The following is a 19,087-nucleotide window of genomic DNA, read 5'->3' as shown; positions in this document are numbered from 1 at the left end:
AAGTATTCAAACAAAGCATCTTATTAAGTAGGTACCTACTTATTCAAATAGTTGTGCAAACTCTTATTTGACTAAACCAAGTTCATTTAAATATTTGAAAATACTTAGCTCCAAATACTCTTTAACGATTGGCTAAACCGCTATCACTTCAACTGTACATGTACCGAGCATATCTCAGAAGAGTGTATCAGTGACTTGTACCCCCTAGTCAGAAGGCACGGATAACAATAATCAGTGGGGGTACGACCTACGCCTCAAGTCTGAAGATAAGAACCTCTATATAGGAGCTAACAACCCAAGAATGAACAGTACATTACTACGCCTCGTACAGTGCGCACGTATCAACAAAAACTCTACTGTTTTAAATCTCGTTCTATATTTCCATTTCTCTTTTGTTTTCCTAAATGGCTAAATTTGTTGACAGTGATTTCCTTTCCCCCAATTAGTTTCGTTTCTGTGTTTGTTGTTAAAGACTTTTCAAAGTTCGCTTTCGCCTGTGCTGCAGGTTTTCAACAATTCGCGTTGACGGTCGCATACATGCATTTCTTTTCGAGCGAATTGCTGCAAAAAATGACCATTACTCTAATGTTCCGTATCAACCCGATCTACTACTCAGATTACTCGGATACGATCTAATATTGTATGTAAAGTCATTCTCCATATCATTCTGCCATTGGCTTTACAATTTCGATAATTATAAGTTTGGCGTGTACTCCAAGGATATTACCTGACACTGACAGCGTTTATAAGTCAACATGGATATTGTGGCAAATGTAAGTTCTGAGTAAAGTCTCTGTTTTCATCCTTTTTTTTTTACAACAATTTCCTCTTCTGACTTCTGACTTATTAGTTTACAAAAGTTAACCAGAAGCCTACTTACTACTTCATCATTTCATTATAAAACAAAACGTCTTATCTTAAAGTGACTTCAGGCCAAAGTGTATCATACTCGTACGTCGACTAATTAATTATACTAATTTCTTAAAGCTTAGAGCTTAGAATGCTGTGAATAGAGACCTTCTTACTTTCAGATAGTTTTGTTGGTTGACAACCAAAACGACTTTAACAACAAGAACTCGTTAAGGTGCATTGGGATTATTTCGAACGCGGGGTAAATTTGAAAATGGCATCAATTAAATTAGTAGCACTTCAAACTTTTGCACCACTAACGCTACTTCAACGCCTTACCAAGGCAGCTTACTGTTGCTACAGTAGAAAATGCTTCTAGTTTGGTAGATATTTGCCTTTATAAGATTACCCCACTTTCGAAGTTATCCCAATCCATCTTTTCAAAGAGTGCTAGTGAGTTTTGTTTGTCAACTAACTTTAAATTTGTTATGTATGGAGTTTAATGGAGCTGTTCCTTGCAGTACAACCCGGTGTTCAAGGCGTTCCTGGCTGGTTCCTTCTCCGGGACCTTCAGCACGGTGCTGCTGCAGCCCCTGGACCTGGTGAAGACTCGTCTCCAGAACCCTGGGCAGCTGGTGGCGGCGGCTAACGTCAAGTGAGTTACATTTGTAATTTTTTTTAATATAGGAAAAATGACAAATATCGCCTCGAGTGATATTCGTGCTCGCGACTGCGGGTTACCGAATACCAGTATAGTATCTAATTTCTAATGGAACTTACCCCGAATTACCTACTTCAAGTTTTCCTGTTGACATTTAGATCCTCTATTCTAATATGACTGATTGATATTTACTGATATACGAATGATTGATGAGTCTTATATAAGTAGATAACATTAATGTTTGTTAGAAGGTATGATACCTAATTAATTTGAGAATCAAGAATCATGTGATATTACAGTTGTTCCATGTTTTTTTTGGCTAGACGGTTTTTATCACTTTTTTTACCATACCTATGACAATTATTAGATAAAAACTAGCAAATTTTTAAAACAGTCGATCAAAAATAGGGTATTTTATTGGTTATCTTTTTTTACTTTTGTTAAAAAAACCAACAGAGTATGATATTTTGGAAAGCAGCAATTTACCTAGACATTTATAACATAACAGTATTTTTATTTTGTCACAAGAGAGCCATAATCTCTGCTTCAAAGCAATATTTCATTAATTTCTTAAAATTATTGTTACAAACTTGTAACTGGTAACCGACTAAACTTAAATCCACAGCACATAAGAAACATTGAAATGACTGTTATTAGAATCTAGTATTTGTCATCAAATAGTATAATCACGGGTCGGGTTATTACGAAGTTCTCGGCTATCACGCGATGACACGTGCCCGGCCGGGTTGTTTACTTTCTATTTACTTAATGGACCTTAAAGCCAAAACATTGACTGTTTTGTTTAAAGCACGTGTTTTAATTTTCTCATAGAAGTGGATAGGAGTTGCCCTTATAGTATTTTTAATTTACTTACTCTGAAACTCTATTGTAATAGTTTTACGATTTCAGTAATAGGTAAAGATCCCTAATAAGTAGGTATCTGAAAATAAAAAGGGGTATATCTATCTCATATATACTCGCGAAATTATAGGACTCTAAACAATGGTGGCTTTCTTGTATTAAAAAAACCTCTTTTTTTCAAAAGGCAATGTGACACACTATGTGTTTGTGCTTCGTGCTGTTGTTTTCGAAAAAAATGCAAATGATAACTTAAATTTCGTCAGGATCCTCGGAAAATCGGTTAAAGCATCAATTTTCATTTCAGTGGCCGCATCCAACCTGGCATGATAACAATATTCGCGAACATCGTTCGGCAAGAGCACATCATCGGGCTATGGCGCGGCATGGTACCCTCCGTCGCCCGCTGCGTCCCCGGCGTCGGCCTTTACTTCTCCTCCCTGCACTGGCTGAAAGCCAAGATGGGCAAGACCAGAAACCAGGATCTGGGGGCTTTGGAGGCGGTCGCTTTAGGTGTTGTTGCGAGGAGCATGAGCGGCGTGGCGCTGATACCAATTACTGTGATCAAGACGAGGTGAGTTGCGACTTTATGAGTTTCAAGGCTAAATTTTGACAGTAATTCGTCAAATTTGTTATACAACTAGTACACAGCTAGCTACAGAAAGAATAACATTTAAAACCTTCGAGATTTACATCCGCATTTTACAGAAAGTAGTAGAACAGTAAATTACACAACAGTAACAATGCAATCCATGTAGTTCTATAAGTCATTGAAGTTTGAATTTACCACGCAACTGTTTAATATTTAGTTGTAGGTATTTTTCGTTTTCATTATTATCATTATCACAAGTCACAATCAATACATGACGTATGACGTACTTTCAAATCTGGGGCGTGGTGCAATTGTTTTCCTTTGATTTCTCGATAACATGATCCGATACAATGACGTAAATATTCACATACGTAAATCGTTGATTCCACTTTTGATTTACATAAACTACCGCGTAGAAGTACTAATGCGGTCGAATCGCAGTTGCATATAATTTCATTTACATTGAATGATTGTAAATTTACATTTAATTGAATTGCTTAAATTAAGTATTGATAAAAAGTTTGTAAAATAATCAGATTACCATAAAAAGCGTCAAATTCCTCAGTTTAATAAATAAGAAACGTTGGCGTAATCAATAAATAAATAGATTCACTATTATATATATATATATATTTTATACGGTCGGTATGGTTGCAGCCATGCCTGGGTACATTTTCTTTCGTATATGATATATATTTTAATATATAACTATTTTATTTTACTTTCAGGTACGAATCAGGCGTGTACAAATACACAAGCCTGACCGGAGCCCTGAAGGCAGTGTACAAGTCCGAAGGGCTGCGAGGCCTGTCCTGCGGCCTCGGGCCCACGCTAGCAAGGGATGCTCCGTTCTCGGGGCTCTACCTCATGTTCTACACGCAAACCAAGCAGGCGGTTCCTAAAGGTAACTGTCTACAAGTACACAAGTCTAACCGAAGGCAGTATACAAGGCCGAAGGGCTGCGAGGCCTGTCCTGCGGCCTCGGGCCCACTCTAGCAAGGGATGCTCGTTCTCGGGGCTCTACCTAATGTTCTACACGCAGACCAAGCAGGCTGTGCCTAAAGATAACTGTCTACAAGTTCAACAGCCAAACCAAGGCCCTGAAAACAGTGTAGAAGCCCAAAGGCTCTATTGTTACTGACTAATTTGTTTTAATAGGTCTAGTTATGAGACATAATCGTTATTACTTAGGCAATAGAGTTCACAGAAAAAAAATCAAGTAAGTAGGTGGTTAAGACGTTACTTAGACCTCGTTAGAGTGAGAGACTTTTTGATGCAACAGAGGGGGCCTATCGCGAACCACGTTCGACGTGTTGCCTCTCTGTCGTACTTGTAAATTCGTACGTAAGTGTGACATGGGAGACAACACGTCGAACGTGGTTCGCGGTCCTAATTCAGAGGTTATTTCAAAAAGACTAACAGCAGTCAATGAACGTCATTGTAAATATCAAGAATCTCTATGATGTTTAAGAGATGAATGAAATAATTTATATTTGGTGATTAAAATTGTCGTGCGTGTCACGATAAAGGCACAAAACAACGTTGTCTTATTAAAAAATGTCATGTTATGCAAAAATTTTGAGTAAATATTTTCTTACACCAATTTATCATTCATACACAAAGAGATTATGATTAGATAAAAAAAAACAAGTAAAATAACAAAAAGATAGTGAAATTAATACAATGATTACAATGTAACATCATCATCATGAAATAACATTGTAAAATATTCGTTGGCAACAGTATCGATAAATACGTAACCATCTGTGTTTAATATTTGCTAGATATTAGTCATCATAGCTACAATAACAACTTCAGTTTCAGTTAAAAATGAGCCATAGTATCGTTTTTGTACGGTTCAATTTTAATTGCTTGCTCCTATTTTTTATTTATTTTACATCATGTGCTCTTGGCAACTGTTACATATATAATAATTACTTTAAATAAATAAAATAAAATTACTTTAAAGCGTTCAATAAATTTTCAAACAAACAAGTGGCAATTTTTATAGCTTTTTTCTATATTTAATTAAGTAGTTACACTATTCACACGGTCGTACTTACGGTACAGTCACGGACTTCAATTGTTGAGCCCTTTAGGGTTCATGCTAATGTTGTCAATACTAACGGTATGAAATGTCTAATGTAAGGTAAACCCTAAATGGCTCAACAATTACAGTCCGCGACTGTACAATTTTGTTTTATAAAAAAAAGTATGATCATTATAAATTTACCTTATAAAACAAAATCTTGATCACCAACTTATATATTATTCTTTTTGAAGTGCTGCTATTATCACTCAATAGTATTTGTAAATCCATTCAAAATTGCTCCTTTTATCTTCAAAGTAAGGCATAATTTTGAGTACTACTTTTAAATTTTCAACGTTTGCTTGACTAAATCTTACCGCCACTCAAATTTAAACCTTATCACCTCTCACTAAGACTCAATTTTGACCTATCTTTGCAGAATGGATGCAGTCACCAAGCGCGGCCAGCGCCATACATTTTACGTGCGGTGTCATAGCGGGCATAGCGGCGTCGCTTGTGACGAACCCGGCCGATGTTCTGAAAACTAAGATGCAATTGTACCCTGACAAGTTCCCTAATGCGTTTACCGCTGCCCTTTACGTTCATCAGGTAAATACACCTAACGACTTTGAATTAAGGTTGAAATTTGCTTATAGCGGGCATAGCGGCGTCGCTTGTGACCAACTTGGCCGATGTTCTGAAAACGAAAATGCAACTGTATTCTAACAAGTTCCCTAATGCGTTCACCGCTGCCCATTACGTACAGTACAATCGGGGACATTGCCGGTGAACCACTTCAGAAAATTTTACCTCGATCCTTACGAGCGAGCTAAACTCCGCCTCCCATAGAGATAACTAATTACGATGCATTTAGAATTCTTTATCTTACTAATGAAAAGGGTTAAAACAGGTAATGAGACAAACAATAGGTAGTATTTGCCATTTGCGATTGCCAAGTCATTATAAGTATTAAAAAAATAAAGGTAAGTATCTAATATTGTTACGGTTTTAGCACCCCCTGGCACCGACTAAAATAACCGACTTGGATCACATCTCAAAACTTTTTTGTAGTAAAAAAGTAGGCGAGACTTGCATCTTTTTACATGTAATGTTTTTGATGGGATTGCACTTTCCCAGCCTCTACTACGCTCTCTACTATACCTGAGCTAACCTTTTTTATTCAACGCCTACATTTTTAAATGCCATGCTACGTATAATATTGGTCATCACTTATGACATCGCCTGACCGTCTGCAAGACGTAACACATTCACTGCCCCCAACGCACATGTGCGTTCACGGTCATACAAGTTTGTTCCTAGGCCACGCCCCCTGGCAGTGAATGCGTTAAACGATTTTTGCCCTGAAGGTGGTTAACCGGGAATTTCCGCGATTGTACACAAACAAATACAACCTATGGTTTTAGAGAAGCTTTGAGCGTGTAAAACAGAACCCTATTTTATTTTGACATAAAGTTCAGGTTTGCATGTTTTGTTAAATACTGCCTTCCTTTTCACCTGCCGTTAACTCTCTTTTTTTCCAATGCTAACCTTAATTGCTTTCTCTTTCAGACATACGGGATCAAAGGCTACTTCAAAGGTGCAGTACCCAGAATGCTCCGTCGTACCCTCACCGCTGCCATGGCCTGGACTGTGTTTGAAGAGATTACTAGATCTATAGGTCTCAAATGATACCCTAATAAATGGTCCGAAGAGTTGAATCTATAAAGACCTTAATCGTTTGAATGCCATGCGCTTGCGAACCTTATGGTGAAGAGCTTAGGTTGATTTTTGAATGTTGGAGCTGATTGAACAGATTTGATAAAATGATAGGAATTAAACCCATTTTCGGTACTCTGTTGAGATTATATGTAGTGGTCACAAAAAATGTATATTATTGTTAAAAATAAACTAGTATTACTCGATGGAAAATACATCCTAATATGTTGTTTACATACTCGTTTCAAATGTATCCTAAATAGTTTTAATAATAGATTTTAAACACTGAGTATTTTATGGGCCTTTGGTGTTCAGAGGGTTAAGCGCATACGTTGGCAGAAACTGCTGCACGAATGTATAATGTGATTATCGGGTGATATGTTCCTGTTATTCCTGTATTTAGATCTATATGTAGACTATATGTATATACGTGTTTATTTCTTGTTATGTTTTATAAGAATCAGTTCATGTATAGTGCTATAACCAGTTATATAAACTTGCTGTCTCTGTTTCTATAATTTATGATCAATAATCGAATGATTACTTGTTTAACTGGGTTTAAGTCTTTGATTTTAATGTTTACCATCAGGAAACGAGTGTTGTAGTTTAATTACGTAAATGTATTTTAATCTATATTTTATTCATCGTTTTGAAATGTTATATATTTGATGATTAAATAAAGCTTTGGGCACAAGAACTTTGTTTTAATTTAGTTTATCCCTTCTTTCCAATAGGCTTGGCCGGTCGCAGCTATTTACAGATGGCAGTATAGGTTTCGCTATTAGTCCCGCCAATAGTGTACATTTTTAGGGTTCCGTACCCAAAGGGTAAAAACGGGACCATTACTAAGACTCCTCTGATGTCCGTCTGTCTGTCACCAGGCTGTATCTCATCAACCGTGATAGCTAGACAGTTGAAATTTTCACAGATGATGTATTTCTGTTGCCGCTATAACATCAAATACTAAAAAGTACGGAACCCTCGGTGCGCGAGTCCGACTCGAACTTGGCCGGTTCTTTTTAATGGCTGAATGCCATGATGCTGTCACAAATATATGTGAAAAAAAAAACGGAAAGCGTAGGTCGCGCTGGCACTGAATGTGTTAAAGGGCATAGTTGACAGTTTATTGTAAAAAGCTGTCTGGTCTTTTATCATCTCACGTTAGCAATCATCTATCTAATTCGAATTTTCCACTCATTAACTCTAAGGGTAGCTGGAAGAGATCTTATAAGTTCGCCTTTGTACGTAAATTGAACCTTCTCGACGCCGTGTCAAACACAAAAGCTGTCACTCTGACGCCACGCCACTGAAGTGTCAAAACTGAAATTGAACTTTATGCGAACGCTCGTAGCTCTATGGTGGTCTGTGACGGATTAATCAGTCTTTGGCGTTGGACCTATCGATACTACGCTGCCGATATATCCGTCATTGGCGTCTAAAAGGTTAATGTGAACCTACTTTTGTACAATAAAGTGATTAACTACAACTATAACTATTAGAGTCCATTTTCATAGATTAAAAGATACTAGTGTGCAACTGTGCAGTTTTGTAGGGAGAATAAGAAAACAAGTTCTAACAAAACTAAACGTTTATTATACATATATACAAATACTTATTAATTACTTTATTTTAACTAATTAAATAAACTCCAGGCACTCATACTTCAAAATATCAACTAGAGTGTCATGCAGTAGCACTGTGCCGACCGTCCTGAAGGCTGCCGGGCTAGCACATGATTGGCGCGACGCGACAGTATCTCTCGGCGAAATAGACTACCTGTCCCTCTTTAATTAACATAGTTAGAAAAAGACGGGTAGATCGATAGATAGAATACTCTTTATTGGCACACCTCAGTAAAAGGTACAGCTATATAGGTAGTCTAATACCATTGCGCCAATCATGTGCTAGTGATATGTATGTGGATGTGTGCCCTCGAATTCTGTGCTCTAGGCCAAATATTGTAAATAGGTACCATCGCAGTTTTTTGATACTTTTAGTGACAAAAAACTGTCTAGGTACTCGAGGACTTTAGCTATCTTTCTATAGAAAAAAATAACTCCAAATGTCGCAGTTTAGAGCTAAGCATGAGATATTAATTCGACCGCCAACATTTGAATTGATTGCCTAAAGATTAATGATACTAAATTGTACAGTTTTGTTTGTAGAAAATGAGAAGTTAATAAAAACAGGTCTAACAAAAGTAAACGTTTATTATACATATATACAAATACCTATTAATTACTTTATTTTAACTTTAATTAAATAAACTCCAGGCCTTCATACTTCAAGTTTTCCACAAGCGTATCGTGCATCAGCACCGTGCCGTCCGTCCTGAAGGCTGATATGTATGAGGCGGTTTTGCCCTCGAATTCTGTGCTCTTTAGGGCCACTATGGCCTCGTCGTTGGAGCCGGGTATGAACTTGAATGAGGAGAAACCGAGTTTAGGCTGGTGTTTTGTTATCTGGAAACAAAATTAAATTATGCATTAGTGACTGAAGCACATAATAAATAATAGTACTACCGTACAGAAAGGAAACTTCCTACAAAACCGAAGTTTGACAGCGGTCCAGGGTCGAATCATGCTGTCTCTTTCTAATATATGGCACTATCCCTTTCGGCTATTTAGGGTTGTCAAAATTTTAAAGTCATTATTTTATCTGTGGTCGTGCACGTAAAGGGACGTCAAGTTGTGTCAACCCTAATAATTGCTCGGAGCAATGCTGAGCCGAACGGAGCCGAGTTTACCCGAAGCGAGGAGTTTCGCACCCCTGACTGAAGTAGGTAATTGTTGGCAAAATACTTTATTATTATTATGTAAGCAACTAAGCAATACCACGATGTCTGATTAGATGCCTTAGCCTTAGCATTAGGTAAACACAGCGAAGATTGCACATCAAAAAATTATGATAATATATCTTTATAAAGCAATAAATCAATAAAAAAAAGACTTTCAATGCGGAGGTCTCGGGTTCAAATCCTGGCAACCAATGAGTTTTTCGGAATTTATGTACGAAATATCATTTGATATTTACCACTAGCTTATCGGTGAAGGAAAACAACGCAAGGAAACCTGCATACATCCGCGAAGAAATTCAAAGGTGTATGTGAAGCCCCAATCCGCATTGGGCTAGCGTGGGGACTATAGCCCAAGCCCTCTCGCGTATGAGAGGAGGCCTGTGCCCAGCAGTGGGACGTATGCGATGCGGCTACACCGCCGCGCCAGGAACTTCCACTCGAGGGCTGCAGGCGATGACCTCATCCCTGGTTTCGTTATAGGAAGTGCGGCTACACCGCCGCGGCAGGAACTTTCGCGGGCTACACCACCACGATCCGCTCTCGTGGATCATTTAACCGGACCATTGATTATGTTTTGTCTGATTTCTGTATAATAATCAGCGACTAACCTCCACAGCCTCAACTCTGTCGAACGCAGCATCCGCAGTAATGAGATAGTTGCAGCCCATGACCTCGTCCCTGGTCTCGTTGTAAGAAGCGTGGCTACACCGCCGCGGCAGGAACTTCCATTCGCGGGCCGCGGGCGACCACGCTCCACTCTCGTGAATCATGTATCCGGGCCATTGGATTTTCATCGCGCTGCGAATCGCTTTGTATTGGTTTATCCAGGATAAGTGTTGAACCTGAAAAATTTATTATAGAAAGTTATCAGGTCATAATAGTACATTATTGTCGAGGCTCGGAAGTAGCTATTTGCTGGCTGAGGATTCGTTTTAAACGGACGACCTTGGGAGTCCGTTTAATTGAATCCGAAGCCAGCAAGTAGAATTCCAGCCGAGTCATATATAGTGCTTTTCTCAAAAATGGCGCAATAAATGCAAATATAAAAGAAATATTTTACAGAAGCAACGTTCTTATGTATATATTTTCACAGAAAAAAGTAAAAAGATTTGCTTTGCCGCCGTTTTATTTTTTTTATTAAAAATGGAAGTGTATTTTTCTGCTGAAAATACGCCAACCTATCCTATAACCTATATATCATGAGATACAGCCTGGTGATAGACAGACGGACAGCGGAGTCTTGGTAATAGTGTCCCGTTTTTACCCTTTGGGTACGGAGCGGAAAAAGAATTCCACAAGTTTGCTAGCTTTTTGTTCGGGAAACTCAAAAGAAAGCCTAGTATTTGTTTTATATGTATTAACAAATCTTACCTCTCCATGTATGTTAATCACCTTCACCCACATAGGGTCATAGCTCTGGAAATCACCAGCAGCAGTAGTCCATTCCTTCCCCATGGAGCCAACATAAAGTATCTCATCCTTCACCGTTGCCCACTCCGTCTTGAAGCCCTTCTCAACATGACCATTGCCATCCATCAGTATCACCCATGGTATCATCTTGTTGTTCACTATTTCGAATACCTGAAAACATTTTATTTGGTCTTTAGAAAAATCCATGTTTTTGTGTAAGATACTAAAGTAAAGTAAAGTAAGTAGGTTTGAGTTTAGTACTAAAGTAAAGTAAGTATCTTAAAGTAAGTTAAAGAACCTTTTTAATGAATAACAAGTCTTGCTATTCAGTAAAAAGGTTAACTTTAACTTTTTCCCCATTTCTTTTTATTTAATACCTAGTCAATGTTATCTTTAAACTTTTGTATGGTTTGTACCTTAGGAACAGATCCAGTGCATAATTATTTTTTTCCATCGTATTTTCACGGAAACGTAAGAACTTGTCTTGCTATTTTAGTCTGTCTCGGTACAAAAAGTACTGAGGTTGACTGAAGTAGCATGACAAATACGAACATTTCCGAGAAAATATGATGGAAAACAGTTATGCAATACATCTGTACTCCTTGGTCATAATGCAAAAAAAAAACAAGTATGGCACTTTGAATGTAAAAAACTATTTTAATATTGTTATAATTATTTATATGGACTTCCTTCATCATTTTCCTGGACTGTTCATAAAGAGATAAATTTCAAAATCTTTATTGGACAATTAAACTCACATGAGGAATTAAACGTAAGCTTTTTCCGTATTTTCCATCTATTGTTTAAACCATATTGAAACAAATAAAGCAATTCCATAAGTTTTATAATTAGGTAACGTTTTGGGTAACTCCAATGAGGTTTGCATAGATGGCGGCATCATAGCTTTCCCCTTTCTCTATTTTGTTTTACGAGATTTGTCTTAAAGGGCTGGCATCCAATCCAGGCCATGAAATTAAAAAAAAAAACAGTGTTTTGACACAATTCTAGAGATCGACAGGAGAACCTATGCTGGTGCCATCTGTAAAATATTTCTGCCGGCCAACTTCTAATATTGCATGCCATTTTGAAATTTCAAGTATTTGGAATGACCCAAATACAGCTTAACTCAAAATTTACCCATTCATTGAGGCTCTATAGTAAAAATACTCCACATTTATCAATAGACAGTCTATGTTAACATATTCATAAGAAGTTTTTATTCAACATTTAATGATATGATGATAATAAGTTGTGCTCTGGTGTAATTGACCCTTTGATTGATGTCTTATAATGATGATAAAGTTTTTTTGTGTTCTTATCTCAGGTTCAATGTCAATTTGGGAAGTTGAAAAAATGAATGATAAAAACCAGAGTTCGGGCAAATTATCGAATAACTAAATATGGTATGGAACAGGATAAAAGAAATTGAACAATTTTGAACTGCAGTTTTGGTATAATCTGGAAATTTTATTCAAAAATACTGTACATAATACGAGTTTAATAAATCTTGTCCTATTTAGAGATATAAATTATTTTTGATGGTTTTGTGATGATTTGTCCCATGATAATAACTTAAACTTAGTACTCAGTAGTACTTCAACATGTATTCCACAAAAAAAATATTAATCAGAGTAGAGTTGCATACAATAATTTAATAATGTTTCATTTTGTGATTCATCACATTTTTATTTATGGAATACTTAAATATTGATTATTTTCTAGTTGAAACAAAGTAAAACTTACCATCCCCGATCTGTCATCAAATGTTAGAAGTCTTCCATCATACACAATCAGCTCCGACAGCTCCATTCCTCTGCCCTTGTGAGAGTAAGTAGAGGATAGAAGTGTTGCTGGCTGACTGTCCCACGCAACCGACACATGTTTCTTCACCGCATCATAATGCAGCAATCCTTTCTTGAAGTAACTATGGAATGTATAAGGATGTGTACTACTCTTCGAATTTGTATCCATGTCTGCCACTATACCAATTCTAAACGTCACCACATCCCCTGATACCACAGGTTTTGTTAATGGATAGGTACCATTGTATGGCCTTGTAATACTACTCCATTTCTGTACAATATGCGGCTGGCTGCTCGTCCAGTTACAGTAAAATAATATTAAAAGAAATGCGGCAAACATTCCGACTAAAAATATCAAGCGGGGCTGCAGTGTCACAGCGTTACCGACCCTGTAAGTGGCGGGTGTACGCAGTGCTTTGCGCCAGTCCCGGAGTGAACTATTCATTTTTCGTTCTTCCAAGTCGTAGTTATACATAACTTAGATAAATATTATCGCATCGTTTGCTGATAAACACTAACTGACTAGGTATAATTAACTAAATATGGTAAACTAGTAAGCGATATTGTAACGTGTGAGTTTTACACTTATTATTGACACATTGGCACTCAATTTTTGGATGTAATGGCCCCGATTTTTAATTTGACTAAGTATGCAGCACTGAATGATGATTGAAGAGAATTGTGGCGAATAATATGGTACATTTTCGAAAATATTTTATTTTAACCCCATGAAATCATAAGTAAATTTTGTCATTTGTCACCTATCAAAAACACTATTACTACAACCTATTTGACGTTCCAATCTGCATGAATAAATAATAACCGAATAAATTGTGTAGTATTTTATTATTCTAAAATATGTTACAATTTATGATAGAAACTATTAGAAATTAATATTCAGTAACACGATAATAGCTTTTGATAACCGTTTTTAAAATAAATATTTTTATAATGGGTTTGGAAATCATTAAACTCTTAGCTTAGCATTTTGTGAGAATGCGTGAACCAAAACGTAAAAACCTAAAAATATCTCCAGCTGATGTGTCAATGTCAACCTGACGTTTAGTTAAAAACTGTTCGGCACACATTTTTAAAAGCTATTTGTAAACAAAACCTAATGTTTAGACCAAAATTATTATTACGAAAAAATCGATGATGACCCTTAAGCCCGCTGCAGACTACGCGTTCGCGGCTTCGCGCCGCGATTCGCGCACGAGTGTGGAAGACCATTTATGCACAAACTATAGTTGGTTAAGGTCACAGATTATTAACTAGTTACTTGTTAAGGTCAGTAAATAAGAACAAAAAAACTATACTCATCCTTTTCTTTTTGGTGCTAGTACTAGTGTAAGACAAAGATAGTATGATTCTCTCTGCCTATGTTTGAAATGAGACAGTCTTTTGACAAACTTTATATAGAGATATAGTTGGTCAAACCAAATTGTCAGTAAATAAGAATAAAAAAAGCTATACTCATCCTTTTCTTTTGGGTGCTAGTACTAGTGTAAGACATAGTATAGTATGTAGTAGTATGATTCTCTCTGTCTATGTTTGAAATAAGAGTTCTTTGACAAACTATATTACGCACGTGCAGGGGTCATGATATACAGAATGGGTTAGGTTTCAGAGAAAGTAGGCCCAGTACTAAAATTACTTAATGATTTCAAATGAAAGTAAAATCCTAAATCGCACCAGCACCACTATGATTTTTCTTAAGGTTCGATAAAAAACTTTAGTTTAAGTTTAAGTATCTTCACTATTAAAATTAACCTACAATTGTAAATACGTACCTACGGTACGTTACTTTGTACCTAGTTATTTTCTTAAATGTACCTACAGTCCACAGTCCCGTTTTTCTTAGATTGATATGAAAAGGACGACACTACAGTGTTGCCACTTTTTAATTTCAACTATTTTTTGCCAGACTGTACATGAATGAAATAAATGTGATTACATTGTGATTATGATTCTTGCATACTTTCTTTAGTTTATGATTCTCCCGAGTTGCCATCATCATCATCATCATCATGTCAGCTGATAGACGTCCACTGCTGGACATAGGCCTCCCCCGAGTTGCCATGTTAAGTTTTTTTTTTGAGATAGGTAATGACTTCACACTAGTTAATTATTTGTTATCAAACTATATTACCTACACACTAAACGGCACTATTCCGTGATCATTGTGATCCTGACGTACAAATCCGGGTCTGCCATCTTGTGGCCTGGCCATCTTTCTCTGTCACTCTTATTACGCCTTCATTGGAGTAAGAGAAAGATCGAATACGAATTTCGGTTTTCGCGGTAGGCCCTCTCGATCGGAAACATAAACTGCACATTGACACTTCACGTCAAAGATAGTGCTGCGCTCTCTACAGTTCACGTACGTTTTCTTATGCATTGTAGGTTCTGCCATCTTGTAGAAATTAAATAAAATGGAACTAAAGAATTCCATACTACATTGTTGCCATGTTTAAGCATTTTACGTCAAAAATGTGACGGTTACGTAGGAAGTGGCGCCCTCAATAATTTTCTACAATTTCTTGTCGGACTATGCTGCTACAAGGTAGGTAACAAATGTAACAATTAACAAAACAGTCTCATGCAGTCAAACCTTTAACCTCCTGAGTCTTTAGCCTCAGTTAAACGGTAGACCCATGGAGACTATATAAAGGAGCCAAATCTCTATGTATGAAAAATGTCCATCAAAAAACAGTAATTAGGCGGCGCCACCATACACCGAAATACTACCAAAAACAACCTACGTAATTTGGTCGGGTTATTTGTTGGTTCATGTTATACTCATGTCCCAGAGCCTAACTAGCGCCACCGGAGAGATTAGGAGCTATTATTTAAAGCTGAAAGCGGTGACTTTTGCAACAATTCTGCCATAAGAGATTGGCATCCTTTCTATACCATCCATAGGTAGACCTACAGTTGGGACGTGGTTAGAACCCTGAGTTCAACCGTCTGCCTTCGATTATGTACTTGTGTTAGAAATAATATGACTAATCTTAGGAAAGTGCAAGTTTTCAATTAGAGAAACCACTAACACATTCGAAATAAAAACTAAATCGTACGTGCGAAAAAACGAAATTGCACGTTAGCTTTCACTGGATCGAGTAATTCAAAAGTGATTAGGTCCACGGACATCCTACTACTGCAAAAAGTTTAATTGGAATAAGATCAGACTAAAGTGTTTCGGTATAGTTTGCCAATTGATATTTTTTACTTTTTGTGCGCTATCAATTTGATGACTTCCGCGCGGTGATATGTACCAATGTACCTAATACGTGCAAACAAAAGTATTTAGTTGCATTGCATGAATGTGGGACACAAAATAGGCTCCGCCAGTGTGATAACCGCCTTAAAATAGACATGTCAAGCCTGCAATTGGTAATACATACCCAATTTAATACAATTGGTAGTTTCAATTAACGTCACGATATTTTAAGAGCGTAATTGATAGAGACTAGGTTGGTATTTAAGATATTTTAATAACATCTCGTGATCGAATTTAAACACGGAATATTGACAGTACGCGGCGCGCGGGTATCAAAGAGTATAAGTAATAAAATATGTGCGGGCTAGGGTTTTTGATCTCTCTACCCATTATTATTTCTTTCCCATTATTTCCCGAGCCCAAATTCTCGAGTTGTCTCGAGTACTCGAGTAATAACTATTAAGCCAAATCTCATAGAAAAAGGGGCAAGCTATGATGTCGCCATCTCTGCAAACCTTTGACAGTTGCCAACTACATTTGGTTTGACCAACTATATATCCCAAAGCCGGTTTCTTATTTTGGGAACGATGTTTCCAGCCAGTTTGTTCGTTGTTCGTTTTCTCGTAGATTCATATAAAGCCTGACCAGAAATATAACATATTTATGGTCATATATTTCTGATTATATTATAATCATTGTCAAGAGGGCGCTGTTATTCCCATGTATATAGGGTGACAGTTCAGTATAGTATGAAAAAATTAGTTTCAGTGAAATTCCGCAACATGGCGCGTGATCATATATTCCTGGTCAGGCTTTAAGTTACATTCTAAATCGCGGGTGATTTTGTTAGGCGAAAAGGCGTGCTTTTCTTCAGTTCGCATTGCAAGTTCGGAACTCGAGAATCGAGAATTCTTTCTCCGTTTCGTCTCGAATGAAGCCAAAATTCTCGAGTTGTCTCGAGTTCGAGAAATCTGCAGTCAGTGCAAAGATATGAACTATACTCATCGTTTTCTTTTGGGTGCTAGTACTAGTGTAAGACAAAGATAGTATATGATTCTCTCTGTCTATGTTGGAAATGAGACAGTCCTTTGAAAAACCTTAGACCAACCTTAGACGGATCTTAATAATTACTTCCATCACTATATCACTATACTCTTTGCTTCCATTTCATCCCACCGCATAAAGTTCGTATTTAAAAAGGTGTATATTGGATTATGCGGTTTATCATTAGGTAAAGGCTGGCATATAAAACATCGCTCGAATCGCTCGATGATAATAAAACCGTCAAAAATGACAGAATATCTCAACCACAGCCAGGAATGGCAGGACAACATGCAATTTTTACCAGCGCGATCTGGTATATCGAGTTTGCAATATTTGTCATTTTATTTATATTGTTTTTCAATTTGTTCCTGTATATGGCTGGATTAAATTATCTAAAGTATAACCCTATGTACGATTACTCGAAGAAGTAAGTTCTATTCTATGTTTATATCATAATATCCACGATTTTATTATGTAGGTCTGTATTAAATAGGTAGAAAGTTACATAAAGTATCTTCGAGTCTATCGCCTCTCATTAAAGGGCTCAGACGGTGCGAGAACTTTCATGCGAGTTTCATTAGGTACATTGCGGTATTTGATCGGTCGGCTGAATTTGATGTAACCTAATAATCCGCAATGTATTTAAAACCGCATGCGAGTTCGCGCGCCATCTGATTAAGCACTTAGTTACTTTGTCGACGTTTGATGTTTGACCGTATTTGCATGTCCGACATGAAGGCAATTTTGTCTCTCTCGCACTCACATATTTGCTAGAGACAAAAGTAATTCGTTTGTTTTTTATTGAACAAATACATAATTTTTAGATACTTGGCTGACGGTACGTGGCTAATACGTAATTAACATAATACATCACCTGAAGAAATGAGTCCGTTGCTGGACAATGGAACCCGTGAAGTAATGTAAGTTTTACCGATTATTGAATAGTTATGCCTTAGACGAGGAAACAGGCAATTGTTGGCTTAGTTTTAAACGGGCTAGCAAAAAGTAGTAGTAGTAGTACGAAGACGGAAATTAATATTCAGACCGAGGTTATGTGTCGAAATACGATCAAAAATGCAATAATAATCTATATTCTTCTATCGAAATTTCGTTAACTGTCTTGCATATTTCAATAATAATTCTTAATCCGACTATGAGTACCCACTTATTTTTGCTTGGCTGCATTGAGCTGAAGCTGAACCTGGTATCCATCAAACGGGTGGTCAGGAAATTTGAAATTTTCATTCTGCCCCGGACGGTAAAGACCGCATTAGAAACAGATTTTTTTTTGTCACCAGAATACCAGTCGGACGGGTCGGACCAGAACACCGGGAAAGACCGGTATGTTACGAACCAAGCTGCTTTTGGTTCTGTAGGGTGGTTGGCAGTATTTTGACTTTGGGGTTATGCTACCATTTCGCCTATGCCGTGATTAAAGACACAAAACTTAAATTTGGAATGTTTGTGGTTTAAAATAAAAATTAATAAGAAAATTGCATTTTTAATTAAACTGTATAGTTAACCCTAAAATGTCCTTTGTTTATTTACCTACTCGTATGTTTCAGCTCACCGATACATCAATTTAAGCTGATTATTTACTGTTATGATTTTTTCACATTTCATATAATAAAAAAAACCTTTTTTGTATAAAATACATAAAACCGGTTTTTGATTACTTTTATTTTTAATTGTATAAATAAAATAAATAACATTATACGGCCCGGATAGCTACTATTTACTCAGCCTAGCTTAGCTTTGTAGTTTAACTTTAAAACCGCGGTTTTATAGCCACGCAATCCAGTTTTAGCGGTAGAAAAAGACGGCATATTTGAAAAAAAGTGCGAGTCGGACTCGCCCACGAAGGGTTCCGTACCATTACGGAAAAAAGCAAAAAATCACGTTTGTTGTATGGGGGCCCCATTTAAATATTTATATTATTCTGTTTTTAGTATTTGTTGTTATAGCGGCAACAGAAATACATCATCTGTGAAAATTTCAACTGTCTAACTATCACGGTTCATGAGATACAGCCTGGTGACAGACAGACAGACAGACGGACAGACGGACAGCGAAGTCTTAGTAATAGGGTCCCGTTTTTACCCTTTGGGT

The 19,087-nt window shown here is 37.0% G+C and overlaps 2 protein-coding genes and 1 long non-coding RNA gene across 6 annotated transcripts in view; 2 read left to right on the top strand and 1 right to left on the bottom strand.

Moving 5' to 3' along the window:
• The window catches only part of LOC134744406 (mitochondrial glycine transporter B-like), a 373,541-nt gene extending 366,145 nt beyond the window's left edge, over positions 1-7,396 (top strand). For 2 of the 4 annotated variants that reach the window (XM_063678213.1, XM_063678216.1), the window contains exons 2-6: positions 1,371-1,504; positions 2,676-2,942; positions 3,689-3,864; positions 5,429-5,598; positions 6,559-7,396. In XM_063678213.1, coding sequence (XP_063534283.1) covers positions 1,371-1,504; positions 2,676-2,942; positions 3,689-3,864; positions 5,429-5,598; positions 6,559-6,678 — 867 coding nt within the window. In that variant the 3' untranslated portion in view covers positions 6,679-7,396. Of the gene's footprint in view, positions 1-264; positions 774-1,370; positions 1,505-2,675; positions 2,943-3,688; positions 3,865-5,428; positions 5,599-6,558 lie in introns of those variants that run through there. The other 2 variants (XM_063678215.1, XM_063678214.1) reach the window with 2 other exon arrangements.
• Positions 7,397-8,897: 1,501 nt separating this feature from the next.
• Positions 8,898-13,493, bottom strand: LOC134744403 (soluble calcium-activated nucleotidase 1). The gene is made up of 4 exons (XM_063678210.1): positions 12,656-13,493; positions 10,874-11,083; positions 10,111-10,344; positions 8,898-9,167 (listed from the first exon to the last, which is right to left on the bottom strand). The coding sequence occupies exons 1-4, from the start codon at positions 13,187-13,189 to the stop codon at positions 8,964-8,966; spliced, it is 1,182 nt and encodes a 393-aa protein (XP_063534280.1). The 5' UTR covers positions 13,190-13,493; the 3' UTR covers positions 8,898-8,963.
• A 3,759-nt stretch (positions 13,494-17,252) lies between these two features.
• Positions 17,253-18,471, top strand: LOC134744432 (uncharacterized). Its single transcript, XR_010128088.1, has 3 exons — positions 17,253-17,405; positions 17,803-17,898; positions 18,277-18,471. It is a non-coding gene; the product is annotated as an uncharacterized LOC134744432 (long non-coding RNA).
• The last annotated feature ends 616 nt before the right edge of the window (positions 18,472-19,087 follow it).

The sequence above is a fragment of the Cydia strobilella genome, chromosome 9 (assembly GCF_947568885.1).
Source record: "Cydia strobilella chromosome 9, ilCydStro3.1, whole genome shotgun sequence".
Lineage (NCBI taxonomy): Eukaryota > Metazoa > Arthropoda > Insecta > Lepidoptera > Tortricidae > Cydia > Cydia strobilella.
This window is presented reverse-complemented; position numbering and strand designations above follow the sequence as displayed.

Excerpts from the sequence above, each read along its gene's own strand:
- LOC134744403 (XM_063678210.1), bottom strand. The coding sequence starts at position 13,189 with ATGTATAACTACGACTTGGAAGAACGAAAAATGAATAGTTCACTCCGG. Across the intron at positions 10,345-10,873 it reads TGATTAACATACATGGAGAG|GTTCAACACTTATCCTGGAT; the intron begins GTAAGATTTGTT and ends TAAATTTTTCAG. Across the intron at positions 9,168-10,110 it reads ACAGAGTTGAGGCTGTGGAG|ATAACAAAACACCAGCCTAA; the intron begins GTTAGTCGCTGA and ends TTTTGTTTCCAG.